The 14,893-nt window shown below is 46.0% G+C and overlaps 1 protein-coding gene across 6 annotated transcripts in view; it reads left to right on the top strand.

Moving 5' to 3' along the window:
* The window catches only part of CSGALNACT1 (chondroitin sulfate N-acetylgalactosaminyltransferase 1), a 100,196-nt gene that overhangs the window by 66,404 nt on the left and 18,899 nt on the right, over window positions 1-14,893 (top strand). For all 6 annotated transcript variants that reach the window (XM_019500140.2, XM_019500142.2, XM_059722154.1 and 3 more), the window contains one exon: window positions 1-874. This exon is cut by the window's left edge and continues 54 nt beyond it. In XM_019500140.2, coding sequence (XP_019355685.1) covers window positions 244-874 — 631 coding nt within the window. In that variant the 5' untranslated portion in view covers window positions 1-243. The remainder of the gene's footprint in view (window positions 875-14,893) is intronic.

Here is a 14,893-nt window from a genome sequence, read left to right as displayed (position 1 = left end):
AGGAGTGGCAGGTATCACTTGGCTCACTGCTTCTGCTTCATAGTTCAGCTTTTTGTACCGTCAAGAGTGCGCAAGACTCTGCCCAATATCCAAGCAAGACATGCATGTTAGGACGAAGGTGGTAAACCAACTTGTGTGCACACATGCATCTATTTAAGATGACTTCAAGCACAGGAGCTGTTGCACTTGGACATACAAAGTGATGTAGGTCCTGACATACTCTAGGTAGTTCCCTGAGAGACGATGTTTCGGCGAGGGTTGACTGCATGGCTTCCTCGGTTGGTTGGCCTGCTTGTTGCTGTCTGCTGTGCTGTATCCCTTGTCTACATGTTGGCCTGTACACCAAAAGGAGATGATGAACAGCTGGCATTCCCTTGGGCCAACAGCCCCACAGGCAAGGAGGGTTACCAGGCTATGCTGCAGGAGCGAGAAGAGCAGCATCGCAATTATATCAACAGCCTGAAGAAGCAAATCGCACAGCTGAAAGATGAGCTCCAGGAGCGGAGCGAGCAGCTGAAGAATGTGCAGGACCATTACACTGACTCACTGGGTGTGGGGCTGGATCGCAGCAACCCCGAGAAAACCCAGACTGATCTGTTGGCATTCCTGCATTCCCAGACAGACAAAGCAGAGGTGCATGCAGGCGTGAAGCTGTCCACAGAGTACGCAGCTGTGCCTTTTGAGAGCTTTACTCTGCAGAAGGTGTACCAGCTGGAAACAGGACTGACACGCCACCCTGAGGAGAAGCCTGTGAGAAAGGACAAGCGGGATGAGCTCGTGGAGGCCATTGACTTGGCACTGGAGACTTTAAACAGCCCAGAGGGTGACAGCAATACAAAACATCGTCTGTATGCGGCCTCTGACTTCATTGAAGGTTTGTATCTGGAGGACCAAGAGTCTTGGTGAATGAGTGAGTTTGGGGTTGATGAAAGGTTCTGATGTTACTGTCATGCGGAGAGGGATGCTCTCACCACTGAACCTATAGGCCTCAGGAAGCATCAGCCAAGCCATAGTTTCCCAGGACTGTGCCTGTCCCTGACTCAAAGGAGCTTCTTACAGGGACCATGGATAATTTAAAGGACAGCTCTTTGAAAAATTATGTGGTAAAATCAGAACCTTTTTATCTCACAGATCTGTGGTTTGTGTGCATTTACAGGTTTTTACTCTAGTGAAGAATTTCAGAGCCAACAGAGCTTTGGAGAAAGGGTGCTGGTTTGCACACTGTTAGTAATCAAACTGATAACTACATCTCAAATGCAAGTTCTGCTTTGTTCTCCATTAGCCCCCTGCAGTCCCTTTGTCTATTCTCAGTTACACCTGTGTAACTTCAGTGATGATAACAATAAAGTTGCAAGATACACCAGAGACAGACTCTAATAACTGCAGTTGCTCACCTAAAATTTGTTTGAATTTGAATACAGTATGGAATTGCACAGATGTAAATCGGAAAAGGTCAAATGTTCCCCCCAGAACATTCCTTATTAGTGAGGTTGCACAGGGTTAACCTCTAGACCAGTGATTCTCAATCCAGGTGTTGTGGGAAAACTTTTTATGGGTGATGCACAGTATTAGCAAACACCTATGTGATAGACAAGGTAAACCCAGAAATTCCAGGTAGGAATTCATAATGTCCAAAACAGTCTGACCTGTTGTGGTCTTTCTGAGTTTTTTGCAAGAGATCAGTATTCTTATACCCATTTGACAGAAGGGGCACAGGGAAGCAAAGTGACTTGCCTGCAGTTACCCAACAAACCAGTGGCAGAGCTGGAAATAAAACCCAGCTCTCCTAGGTTGTCCTGTTTAGTCTATTTTTCATTGGGACACATTGCCTTACATCACATTTCATAGCAGAATCACTTATTAAGGTGTCTGCCCATTCTGGACTTCCTGGTTGCCATTGCCAACAGGAGTGCCTGTGTATGCCAGATCTGGAGGCAATGGCTTTGTGATGAAGACACCTGATAGTGTAGCTATTGTGGAATGCCCAAGGTATTCTGCTGAGGAGCTGCTGAGAGACAGATAGATATGATCTCTTCCCTGAAGAGTTTCCATCCACACAGTGTGAGTGACTTGTTGGGACTGGGGAGAGGATTGTGATCAATTTGAAAGAACATGTATGTATGCCATTGATTTTTGTTTGGGATGTTCAGGGGAGCTTCAGGGTGTTTATGAGAGCTGGGCTCCTAAGTCACTTAGGCTCTTTTGAAAATTACAGCCTTCCTATAATGTTAACATTAAGAAAAGGAATAAGCCCTGCTCTGCTTCCCCTAGCTACTTCTCAAGCTGTTCTACTTGTGGCATCAGAGGAGAGTAAGCAGCCTTATGGGTCTGCTCAGGGATGGTATTCATGCCTATGGAATGGTGTGTAGGAATAAGGGGAGAAGCAGCCAAGAGGGGTAAATTTAGCCCAGCATTTGTTGTAGAGCAGATGGGATGAATTGAATATGAACAAAATCAGAGAAGTAAGATGGGGTAGAGCTGTATACTAGGGCTGTGCGAAATTTCGCCACCAGTTTTGTTTCAACGCTGTTTCAACCTGTTTCAAGGTCAAAACAGCAAAATCAAAACAAAACAGATATGTTTGAAACAGCCTCGAAACGAAATGAGGCCAATCAAAACGTGTTGCCATTTCAACGTTTCGCCCATAGGCTATAATGGGGAAGGTCAAAACAGCCTATAACTTTGTCATTTCTGGTCAGATTTAGATAAGACTTGCAGAAATGGTAGTCCCTTGTGAGGGCATAAAGTGTGCCAAGTTTCAGGAAGATAGGTGCAGGGAGGTTAGAGAAACTGCACCCCATAATCTTGAGAGCAAAATTTGTGTCATGTGTGTGTGTTAAGCCACAGGAGAGTCAAAACCACAGGAATGCTAGCCTCTGCTGAGGCCACAAAGCCTGCCACATTTCAAAGAGATAGGTGCAGGGGGTTTGGAGAAACTGCATCCCAAAATCCTGAAAGCAAAAAATCATGTCACATGTATGTGTTAAGCCACAGTGGGGTGAAAACTGCAGGCATGCTAGCCCCTGGTGAGGCCACAAAGCCTGCCAAGTTTCAAGGAGATAAGTGTAGGGGTTTGGGGGAAACTGCACCTCAAGCTGCGGACAAGAAAACTCATGACATGGGTGACACTGCGTGTGTTAAGGCACAGCAGGGTGAAAGCTGCAGGGATGGTAGCCCCTGCTGCGGCCATGAAGCCTGCCAGCTGTCAAGGAGACAGGTGCAGGGGTTCTGGGTTTTGGGGCCCTGCACCCCTAGCTCGTGACAGGCAAAACTCATGACATGGGTGCTTGTGCAACTGACTATCTCTGTCTTGGGGCAGCTGATTGTCTGTATTGATTATTTCTTCTCCTTAGTCCTGGTTTTGTAGGTGTTAATCCATGCTCGTTAAGTCGTTATGTAGTAGCTAGGTCCTGTGTATTGAGCTGGTCCCTGAGTGCATCATGATTAATTGGTAACTGCTAACACAGTAGCTTAGCAGCCAGGCCTGCAGTAGTTCTCCACCTCCCCCCCGCCCCCAACATCCCCCCCCCCCCTCCAGTGTCCCAAGATAGACACAGTTGCACAAGCACCTGTTACGAGTTTTACCTGTCAGCAGCCAGAGGTGCAGGGCCCTAGAACTCAGAAGCCCTGCACCGAGCTCCTCAACAGCTGGCAGGCTTTGTGGCCGTAGCAGGGGCTACCATCCTTGCAGCTTTCACCCAGCTGCGCCTTAACACACACACAGTGTCACCCATGTCACGAGTTTTGCTTGTCCACAGCTTGAGGTGCAGTTTCTTCCAACTGTACCTATCTCCTTGAAACTTGGCAGGCTTCGTGGCCTCAGCAGGGGCTAGCAAGCCTGTAGCTTTGACCCCACTGTGTCTTAACACATACATGCAACACAAGTTTTGCTTTCAGGATTTTGGGGTGCAGTCTCCGAACCCCCTGAACCTGTCTCCTTGAAACATGGCAGGGTTTGTGGTCTCAGTAGGGGCTACAATCCCTGCAGTTTTAACCCCCTTGTGGCTTAACACATACACGTGACATGGGTTTTGCTCTCAAGATTTTGGGGTGAAGTTTCTCTGAACCCCCTGCACCTATCTTCTTGGAACTTGGCGTGCATTATGCCCTCAGAAGGCGTCACCATTCCTGCAAGTTTCATCCAAATCTGGCCAGAAATGACAAAGTTATAGCCTGTTTTGACTTTCCCCATTATAGCTTATGAACGAAACGTTGAAACAGGGTCGAAACAGCAAAACGTTTCGACAGAACGAAATGGAGCAGCCATTTCAACTTGAAACAGAAGTTGAAATGAAACACTGTTCTGTCGAAACGTTGACATGCTGGTGGAAACGAAACGCTTCTGTTTCGCACAGCCCTACACACCCATGATGCTAAATACCAACCTCTACTGTGTCAAGCCTATTCCCCAGGCACTAGAGGGCTGTTCTATCACTTCAGCCATTTAAAACTGGACAGCAGCTAGCTGCTGAAACACAATTTCTGGGACATCATGATGGGATCCTTCCTAGCATGACCTAACTGGGTCATCAGTAGGCCTAGAAGAGGCTGTGGAGGTCTATTGTGATAGTAGAGATCAGGGCATTTTTTTCTTTAGTGCATTTTAGTTAGTAAAGCACATTAGACTCCGGGTTGCATTTTGCTTTTTCAACAGAGACATCTACAAGTTATAGGACTAATGTGTCTGCCTATATGAAGAGCTGTGAGCTCTCAGTGTTCATGGTGGGTCTGGGCCCCATGTAATACCATTGAATAAGGAGGCTGGAGATGTGTCCCCCACCCTCCTCAAATTCTTAAGAGGCTTGCCCATAGCAGCTGTGAAGACTCAGGTGTCCCTGGATGTTTGCTTGTGTTTGTTGTCTGTCTCCTTTATGTTTGTCTTCTGCTGAAAGCTTCTTATCACCTAGAGTAACTCTGCCTGATTTCAACATCTGTTAATCTTTATTGCAGCCCTTTCCATATCCCAACATGGTGTTTTAGGTCTCTCTGCACTGCAGATACAGCAAGGTGCATCTGCTATAACAAATACAAAAGCAGTTCTGCATTTCATTGCAAAAAGCATTGTAGGCAAGACACGGGAGGTGAGAGTGCTGCTCTGCGTGGTCATGTTTATGCTTTGGTTTATGCTTTGAGGGATCTAAGTATACTTCATATAGAGAAAAGGAGATTGGAGTGTGGGGGGAGCATGCAATAGCAGTTTTCATGTATTGAAAGGCTGCCATAGAGAGGAGGGTGAAAAACTCCCTCTGCCATGGGGGTGGGGGTAAGTGAGCACTGGCACCTTTTCAGCTGAGGTGCAGCCTGTGAGGCCCCCACTAAGTCCACATTTGTCTCCCAGCTTCCTTATTTAACACACTGCCCATGACTTGTTGTTCTTTCAGTGTTTAAGTTCCTAAGAGATGGCAATGCCCTTGGGGCTGAAGTACATCCCACTGCTGAGGATCTGTGGGGCCTCTTAGGAAATGTGGCTTCCTAACTCCCTTTTAAAGCTATTCCTGCACTTCACCATACCTCTGGTCTAGTGTTGGGTCTTCTGCTGGGCTCTCACTAGCTCTGGCCTCTCTCAGGCATACTCCATCTTGGCTGGGTTTCTCCTAGCTCTGGCTTTTCCCCAGGCTGACTCACAGTCACTGTGATTGGGCTCAGCTCCTTTCCCTTCCACTGCCTGGGACTTCCTGCCCTTTCCCCTTCTCATATCCTTGCAGGACAGGTTATCTCAGTCTAACTTGTTCCACTTATTGGGCCCTTCCCTCTTTTCCTTTCTTTCTTTGTAATGAGGAACAAGGGAGCCCAATTACAGGTAAGACATGTGGCAACAGGTTTAAATTGCAGCAAAGCAGAGTTAGATTACATTTCAGGAAAAATACCCCAAAAACTTCCTAACTGTCAGAACTGTAGGGTAGTGGAACAAGCTGCCCAGGGAAGTTGTGGAATTGCCTTCGCTGGAAGTTTTCAGGACGAGGCTAGAGGGGCATCTGCCTGGGTTGGTTTAGGAACAGTGAATCCCCCACCTATGCAGGGGGTTGGGCTAGATGACCCTGACTAGATCTCACCTCCTTGGAAGCCAGAGCAGTGCTTGTATTCCTGTCCTCTTCTTTTTAGGAAGAGATTCTGGTCTTTGTACTGATACAAACTAGGAAGAACTCCACTGAAACAACTGGATTTATTTTAGCTTTATACTGGCATAAACAAGGCAATGGGATATTCTTTGAGCCTGTTTTGGGCTTTGCCCCCTAGGCTGTCAGTCAATTGTGCATGTTCCCAGATATAAAGAAATGTGGGATGATCCAACTCTGGGAGCACATATGAATGGAGAAGACATGGTATGGAAAATATGAGCCTCAGGGGTGGCGGCCATGATGCTCCCTGGTGGCTGTGCAACTCCTGCCTGACTCAGTCTCCAAGGTGGACCTCTCTTAATTGCTTGCCTGCCACTTGTTCTTACAGAGGATTATGTAAGGGAGGCTGCCCATGGGCCTTCCATAAGGTGTGCAAGTCATATCAGGTCCCTCTGGGACCTTTCTAGTCTCAGTTGGGTACTTAAGTTACTCAGGCCCTCTTAGCACCTATAGGGTTAAGGGCTCAGTGCCTGGCTCTTCCCTTCCCTACACCATGTCCTATGCTTCATGGGTGTTATCACTCATAATGTTAGCTTTACACATTTAGTCCCCTTTCACTCTTGGGCCCCCTGGTCCCATGTGCAGCCCCCCTCTTCTGGGCTCTCAGGCCCCCTGGTCTGGCTCTCCACCCTTCTCTGGGCTCTCAGACCCTCTAATCTTGCTCAGTCCCTTTCAGGGCTTGGGGACCCTTAGGTCTCATTCCCAGCCTCCTGGGCTCCTGAACTCCCTGTAAAGCCCCACTTTAGACCTCTGGGCTGCTGCACTCCCTGTGGGACCCCACTTGCAATCTCTGGGCTCCTGGTTCTCTAAGGGGGCCTTGAGCCTGCCCCAGCAGGGCTCAAGGCTAAGCCATCAGTACGACTTAATATAACAGCTAGGCCCTCTGGCAGGCCCCAAACTCTCCCTGAGTCTAATATAAAATCAAGGCCACCTGCCTGTGTAAATGAACCCCTCTCTATCCCAGGTACCTTTCTCTTGTTCTCTGGACTGCAGGATTGCTTGCTCTGTCCTATGATCAAGTTAGGAGTTCTGCTGCTAATAGTTCCTGTCTTCATGACTTTCAGGGTGAGACTGCCTAATCAGTTCAGGCCCAGTGCAGTATATAGCTCCAGCCTGGCCTACTGCTGGTCAGATGAATCCTTAATCAACTCCTTTCATCACCTGCAAGTGGCCTTTCAGGCTTCCTGCTCTCTTAATGAAATAGGCACGGCCCAGTGCCCTGTTACACAGGGGTACAGAGTAATCCTTGCTGTGTGGTAACTTCCAACCCACAGGAAAGTGTGCTACAGTAGCAGAGAGCCAAACCTAGCAGGGCATATTGCAGCCAATTGATCTCATTACTCATTCGTTGATGGTGTAGTACAGTGGAGGAAGAATGAGTCTACAATGCTAGGAAGCAGCTTGTAATATAATAGTCTTGGATTCACTTCATTTATGCTGCTGCATGCCCTTTTTCTGTATAATGCTATGGCCTGTAAATGAGACTGAAGCTGCACGGCTGATTAACCCAGCTGAACATAAGAAGAAATTTGTCTCCTCGATCATGGCACCAGTGCTGTGGCTTTGCAGATGACATTTGGAGAAGAGGTTACATTCCTGCCTTTTCCAGAGTTACCACTTGAGTTTGCTGAGCCTGGCAGCTCAGGCAAGAGCATCTTTGGTGCCTTCCTTTACACTGAATAGCTTCTGGACCCCATAGCTCTTTATTTGCTGAGGCTGGCTTTCTTCATCTGATATTGACTGGCAAAGGCAAAGTTAACATGTTCCTGGGAGTGGAGAAGGCGACACATCTCAGCTTTATTTAGCAGTGGTTTGCCTTGCTGCACTGGTCACGGCAGTATAAAATGCCGAGGAGGAGACCATGACACACAAATGACTGCAGTGGTTTCCTGGGGTCCCTGAGATACCATTTAGAAGAGTGGATTGGGAGGCTGTGACAGATGAACCCTTGCAGTTCTTCCCTCTGGCCTCATCAGTGCCAGTTAAACCCAGCCCACTGTAAGGGATATTGCCTCTAAAACAAAACTCATCCCTGAGCTACTTATTTCTCAGCCCAAAGCTTCCAGAACCCCAGTTTGTAAATGCTTAATTTATCATTTGAAAATACATTACCATTCTTCATTAACGCATAGAGCCTTGGTACCCTAATCAGAGGCCAGGACTCCACTGAGGCCAGGACTCCATATACATACAAGCACCAGCTGGCAATCATATGGTTCCTGGCTGGCAAATAAGACAAGAAAAGGTACTGACAAAGAGTTATCAAGGGCCTGTAGATAAAAAAAAAAGATGCTTCAGGCTTGTCTCTTGTGGAAAAAAATTAAACCAGTGCTTTCCAACTTGGTACTGGCTGAGGGCCACAGGCTCTCTGGACACCTGCTGTGCAGGCCACACACTGTGCTGTGCTGCATGGGTTTCTCTCTGCCGTGCTGCACCAGTGGTGGGCATCCCCCCTCAAGGCACTGCACATGTGCTCCCAGACTGCATGAGGTCCCTGGGTCTTCCTGAACCCCCAGCCACAGGCTCCCTCAGTCTTGCATCATCCCGAGGGTGTGAAGGCAGGAAGTGGAAACAGGAGGAAGGAGTGGAAGCCCCAGAGACTCTGCAGGAGGGTGTTGCAGGGAATGGCAGCCAGACTGGGAGCCCATGGGCCCCAGGTTAATTCTTTCAGGAGTGCATGTGGCCTATGGGCTGACAGTTAGATAAGCATAGACTAAGCCATTGTGAAAATGTCCTGCAAAACCCACCTTCAGAGAGGTTGCTGTAAAGCACCCAAACCAGAGATCAAAGTCTCAGCTAGTATCCATAGGTGGAGCTCTGTAACAGGGAACACAAGCCTGATTGCTTGCCTGGAACAGAGAAAGAGGAGAGGGAGGCTGACCCCTTTTGAGAGCTGACCTTTGGGAATCAGAGGGAAAATGGGATGCAGCAGACAGCTCAAAAGAGATTCAAGCCTAGAGGCCAGGAGCAGCTAAGGAGCCAGGAAAGGCTGCAAAGTAGGGTAAGCCAGGTAGCCCATTAAGCTAAGCAGCAACAAATGGACAGCAGCCAGGTGACAAATAAAGACTGGGCTTAGGAGCTGGAAAGGGAGGAAAATTCTAGCTTGTGGGTGGTGGGCATGGAGGAACTCCAGTGAGAGAAACTCTAGGAAGGAAGTCTCAGCAGATCCAGATAGCAGTAACCTTTTTTTTGTAACCCTGGAGGGCTGGAAATAGCATATAACCAGATGATTAACCCTTTTGGTTCTGATTCTGTGTTTTGAAATTGAGTTAAAGGATTGGAGGACTGGGAGTGGCTGTAGGGGTGGAGGAGGCAATGAGTAGGGTACCTGGTAGGCACCTTTTGCTGCAGGGCTGAGATCAAAAAAGCCAGGGCCAGAAATAGTGGACCTGAGCCAAGGGTGAAAGAAACTGAAAAGGCTGAAGCCTGACCATGGTTTGGGGCCTGAGAAGTCTGGTGCTGATTTTGGGCACAGAGAAAGAGAGCTTCAGGAAGAGAGTCCCTTACAAAGGGGTAGATCGAGTGTCATCAGTGAGGTGTGGGCATGGCTACAGGGGTGGCAAGGAAGGAGGCCACAAAAATAGCCCTAAGGTAGTAAGGAAAGGATTACCCTGTTCTTAAGGGCAGCCTCCCTCTGAATACATACCAGTCACCATCAAATCAGGGCAGGTGAGGAGCAGGAGGTAGAATAGGCTGTGAAATATGGACGGGAAGAGGCAGGGACCAAAGCATAGACCTATCACAAGTTCCATTTCCATTAGCAAGACTATGCTTATTTATGCCTATTGAGAATCCAGTCTGACTTCACAACAGCCATTATATAACATGCCAAAGCTGCCACCCTTGGGTTGGAGAGGGGCAGGACATTCAAATCCATGTCTTTGTGTTTCATAGTACCTTGGTGCCACAGTGCAGGGCCCCAAGACAGAAAGATTATCTGGCTTCCTTGACTTCTTCAAGTTACTGCAGAGGGCAGGCCCAATTGCAGGGATATAAGTAAGACCAGAATAGGGTGGATTTTCTCTGTCACTGACTCTGTCTTCATTGCTGCTGTATTATCTGGCCAGTGTGCAGGCTGTACAAGACCAGGGAGGCTACCCTGACCCCAAGGCACAGCTAACGGAGGGCAAGGCAGAATCAAACCCACTGAAAGTAACCATGGGGGAAGCTGCTATACTGTGCTTATATAATTCATTTATATATTATTAATTAAGGCCCCCTTTGGCTTTGATGTTCACCAGTGGTAGGAACCTGAAGCATCATCAGCAATTCTTTGATTTGGGGATAATCTCTATCACAGCTCATTGATGGGTCTTGAGATGATTTAAGAGTTCAATCCTTAAGCCATGGATCCATTCACAGAAGTTGCAGGTCTTTCTACCAGGAAGAGTAGGCTGCAAACTAGGATTTTTCTCCTTTTCCTCCTTCACTCTTTCTTCTCTGCTTTGAGAGGAAGATTAATAGATTCATAGATGTTAGGTGTTGGAAGGGACCTTACAAGATCATCAGGTCCAGCCCCCCTGCACTTGAGCAGGAAAGACTGCTGGGGTGAGATGACCCCAGCAAGGCGGGCATCAAGATGCTTTACCTTGAAATGGGCTGTTGTTTGGTTGAGGTTGCAGCACCATTGAAGTTGTTTGGAAGCTAGTTCCTCCCATCTCTTGATGTCAGCATCCATTTTCCTGGCATAGGCTTTCAATGTAGCGTTTCCTTGGGCCACCGCAAGATCTCAGGCTGTTCCTAAGCTGGGAGTAGAGCACTTGTCTTGGGAGTTGAGAGTAAGTCATCCACACACAATGAATGGTTCAGTGAAGTTGGTGCTTGAGGATTACTGATTTCTCCCACCACTGATTTTTGATGTCCCTGATCCTCCTTTGAGCTTTGGCTTTGAGGAGCTGATACATCTCCTTTTTCTGCTGAGATGAGATATCATCTTGCCAAGCAGAACGAGCTCTTCACTTCTGATTGAAGGGTGCTTGGATCTCAGCTCATTCTCTTTGAACCAATCTTGGTGTTGATGGGTGGTATAGCCAATAGATTCAGCACAGGCCATATGGGGTGCAGACGAAAGTGACAATTTTTGCCTGATCTGACCACAGAAAGCAGTTTATCGCTGTAACCAAACACAAGTGTACCACTGCAAACAGCTTCAAAATGGCTGATCTGGTGAAAATCAAAGTGCTCATTTCATGAGGTATCACATAAATATGTTTCAAAATGTAGCATGTTTTGTAACTTGTGTCTGCCTTGGAAGGCTTTGCAAAAATTGGTCTGAGTTACAGCTGGGAGCTGCACTTCTGTCTGCTGTCACAACAGTTTTAAAACCCTTCCAGAGCTTCTCAATGTTGCCTTCATTTGTGGGCAGGGCAGAGAGCTTTTCATGAAGACACTGTTGGAGATCCTTACAGAACTTCAGGTGTCGAAGAGGCTTGTTGTTGAGAGCCTTTCACATTGCTTTTGGCTGTTTTTGGTGTTTTGGAGAAAGCCAGATGTTCATAATGGATCTGAAAAGATGGTGATCTGTCTAGCTGTCATCCATTCCTCACATGGCTCATGTGATACAGACATCTATTCGATCACGGACTCTAACAGTAACACAGTTGAGGAGGTGCCAGTGTTTAGAATGAAGGTGTCTCCATGTGGTCTTGTATTCGTTACTTTGTGTTCTTGATGCATGCTTTGCATATTTGCTTAGAAGGAGGATGTGTTGGTTTAGTTTCCTTACTCCTTCCTTCCCAATTGCACCACTCCAAAGTTCCAGGTCATGTACAACTCTGATGTTGAAGTCACCAAAGGAGAATGATCTAGTCCTCCTTGCGAGTATTAATACCTGGTCAAGGTTGGAGAATTGTCTTCAATATAATCATCATTAAGCATTGGGGTGTATGCACTAAGGATGGTGGCATACTGGTTGTTATTGAACTTAAGACAGAAGGTTGTAAAACATTTGTTAATGTCCACAAGGAGCTCCGTAATTGACTGAGCCAATTCTCCATGACAAAGCCAAAGCTGAAAATGCATCTGTCCTGTGCTGGTTTCCCCTTCCAGAAGAAGGTGTAGCCTCCACCCTCTTTCCTCAGGTGACCCTCATCTGGTCATCTTGTCTCACTCAGAGCTGCAGTGTCAATTTTGTATCTCGCTAGTTGCCTAGAGATGATGACAATTCTTCTTTCTGGCTTTTTGTCATCTTGGTTATCCATCAAAGTGTGAATGTTCCAAGTTTCATAGACCACCTTCTCCTTATCATCTTTTTGACTGAAGAGAGAGTGATTTCACTGGACATGGTTATCCAGCCAGGATTAGATAAAACAGCAAAGGTTTAAGGCACCTTTTCTGGCACCTTTTCTAGCCCCTTTCCCATGTGGGGCAAGCAGAGGAGATCCTGAATAGGACTGTGCAGTCATGGTAGGAGCTGTTGAATTGCACCCCTGTCTCAAAGTGGATGAAAGACCTACTGCCCCTTTGTATGGAGTTAAATTCCACTCAAGTGAGCAAAGCTTTTCTCCTTCCTTCTTATCAGGACAGCAGCCTTATTCGGTTGCAGCCGCAGTCCCAAATCATTACACTCTAGTTTGATTTTGGAGCCTGACTTGGCTACAAAAACAGAAGTCTCAGCCATCTGAATATGTAGGAGAAATGTCTTTATGCACAGAATTATTTTGAAAGCTTCTGTGACATCTTTATTTTTTTGGTCATTTGTAAATGAAACAACTATAATTTAAGTGGCACAAAAATCAATTGTCTTGCCTACATCGAAACTGGGGAGCTGGCATACCAGCTTTACATTGAAACGTGGATCTTCATGCCTCACTACAGAACTTGACTCCGAGACTGCAGGCTTTGCAGGTGCTGCAACCCACAGCCTGCTTCAAGAACAGGCTTGATTCACTGATACCTTCTGGCTGCTTTGTGCTACCTGCCAACACAGAGTAGCAGTAAAACATGGTTTAACCAGCCAGTAAAGCCAGGTTTATAGCTGCTGTGTCCTTTTGGAGCAGTGTAAATTAGCTGGAACTTGTTGGTGAATCTGACCCATTATTACACCTAAAGAAATAAGATTTTAGCCTGATTCTTCTGAAAGCTGCTTCAAAGACACCAGCAAATTAATGCTTGCCTTTACCCTGTGCAGTAGGGTATATAGAGTTAGTCTCTCTGTCTGACAGCTTGGATAGATGGAAGCAGAGAACTCAACATACCCAAGGAAAGACTGTCAAAGTCAGGGTGAGAATTTAGATACATCTGTGAAATCACTTGAAATGTTGCCATTGGTTCAATAAGGCCAGGTATTTCCTTGATGATATAAGTCCAAATTCAGCAAAGCAGGTTAACACTTGAGTCAGTGTCCCATTGACTAAAATACTCTGCTGATTTGGGATCTTACTGACATAGCAAATAATAGGCTACTACAATGTTTTCACTCTTGTGAACTACTTTTGCCTCTGGTATCTGTCACTGCAGTTGTCCACACCAATCCCAAATCAATAACTGGCAACAGTAGGCTGCTCTGAAATTGTGAATGTGGATGATTGCATCAGAATTCCTCTTAGCACATACATATCCCCTATGCTCCATTCCATGTTTTCATTGCTTTTCTTAATGGAAGGAGAGCATTTCTCCCAGCAGCTTGGTAAATGGAAATGTTTTTGCTGTATGATCTAGATTTTTTAAAATAAATAATTGCTGCCTCCCCCACAGTTTCTAGACAGAAGCACTTGTGTTTGGGATCAGAGTGCAAACCTACTTCCTTGCATTTGAGTTAAACAACTTCTCTACAGTTTTGCTATTGCATGAGAATACTTTCCATAATTTCAGACAGTTTGACTTCAAGTAGGAATAGTTGGCGTGTGCTGGAGTTTTCCATTTTCCTTGTTCAAAAATAAAAGAGAATCTCCACTCTTGTGCTTGTAATTATTCCCCCCATATTGCTGATGTCTGCGCTGCCTCTCTTTTTATACAGATACTGTTTGGTTATTATAATTCTTTCCCCTCTTTTTCCTTCCTCTCTTATGTTCATTGGGTTTCTGCCAGGTTTTGGAGTGTTAAAAAGCAACAGAGAAAGGCAATTTTTAGTGTACATCATCAGCAAGCAAACACCTTTTGTCCTAGGTACAATGTGATTCCAGCCAACATGGGTTAATGAAAGTCTGTTGCTCATTGGGGCAGGGCAAAACTCATGGCAACTCCAATTTACACAATGGGAAGTGAAGATGAAAATATTTATGAATCATTCACCTTCATGCAGGAAGGAGATAAGAACAGCTTTTTTGATACTCTCCCTAATGCATCTGAGTACTTCCCAAAACAAAAACTAACAACTGAATGAATGTACTTTTTATCAATAGGGGCAAAAGCCTAGAAAGAACAAGAGGAGCATTGTGACTTTGGTTTTAGTCAGTAAGAACATAATAAGCAATTGTTTTGTAGTTGGGATTTTAAACAAGGACGTTCAGGCAAATCACAGTTAATGTCTGAGCCTAGAGTTAATGTCTAAACTTGCTATACAACCAGTCAGCCAGCTGTGTAAGATATCAAAAATGCATTGCAGGTATATACAGATCTTACACAGAACAAAGAATAAATCTTTTCCTGTAGGGAGTTGAGGTTCCTATGGGCAATATTTTAGTTCATGGGTAGCATGAGGAAGATTGTAATGAAAGTTTAAAATAAGTTCTGAAAGTGAATGAAATGATTGGACTAAAATTAGAAATATATTCAAACACAATCTTAATTACTGCTGCTAGGGAATGCAATAGAAAGTAAGTAGTAAGCACAGA

The sequence above is a fragment of the Alligator mississippiensis genome, chromosome 2 (assembly GCF_030867095.1).
Source record: "Alligator mississippiensis isolate rAllMis1 chromosome 2, rAllMis1, whole genome shotgun sequence".
Taxonomy (NCBI): domain Eukaryota; kingdom Metazoa; phylum Chordata; order Crocodylia; family Alligatoridae; genus Alligator; species Alligator mississippiensis.
This window is presented reverse-complemented; position numbering and strand designations above follow the sequence as displayed.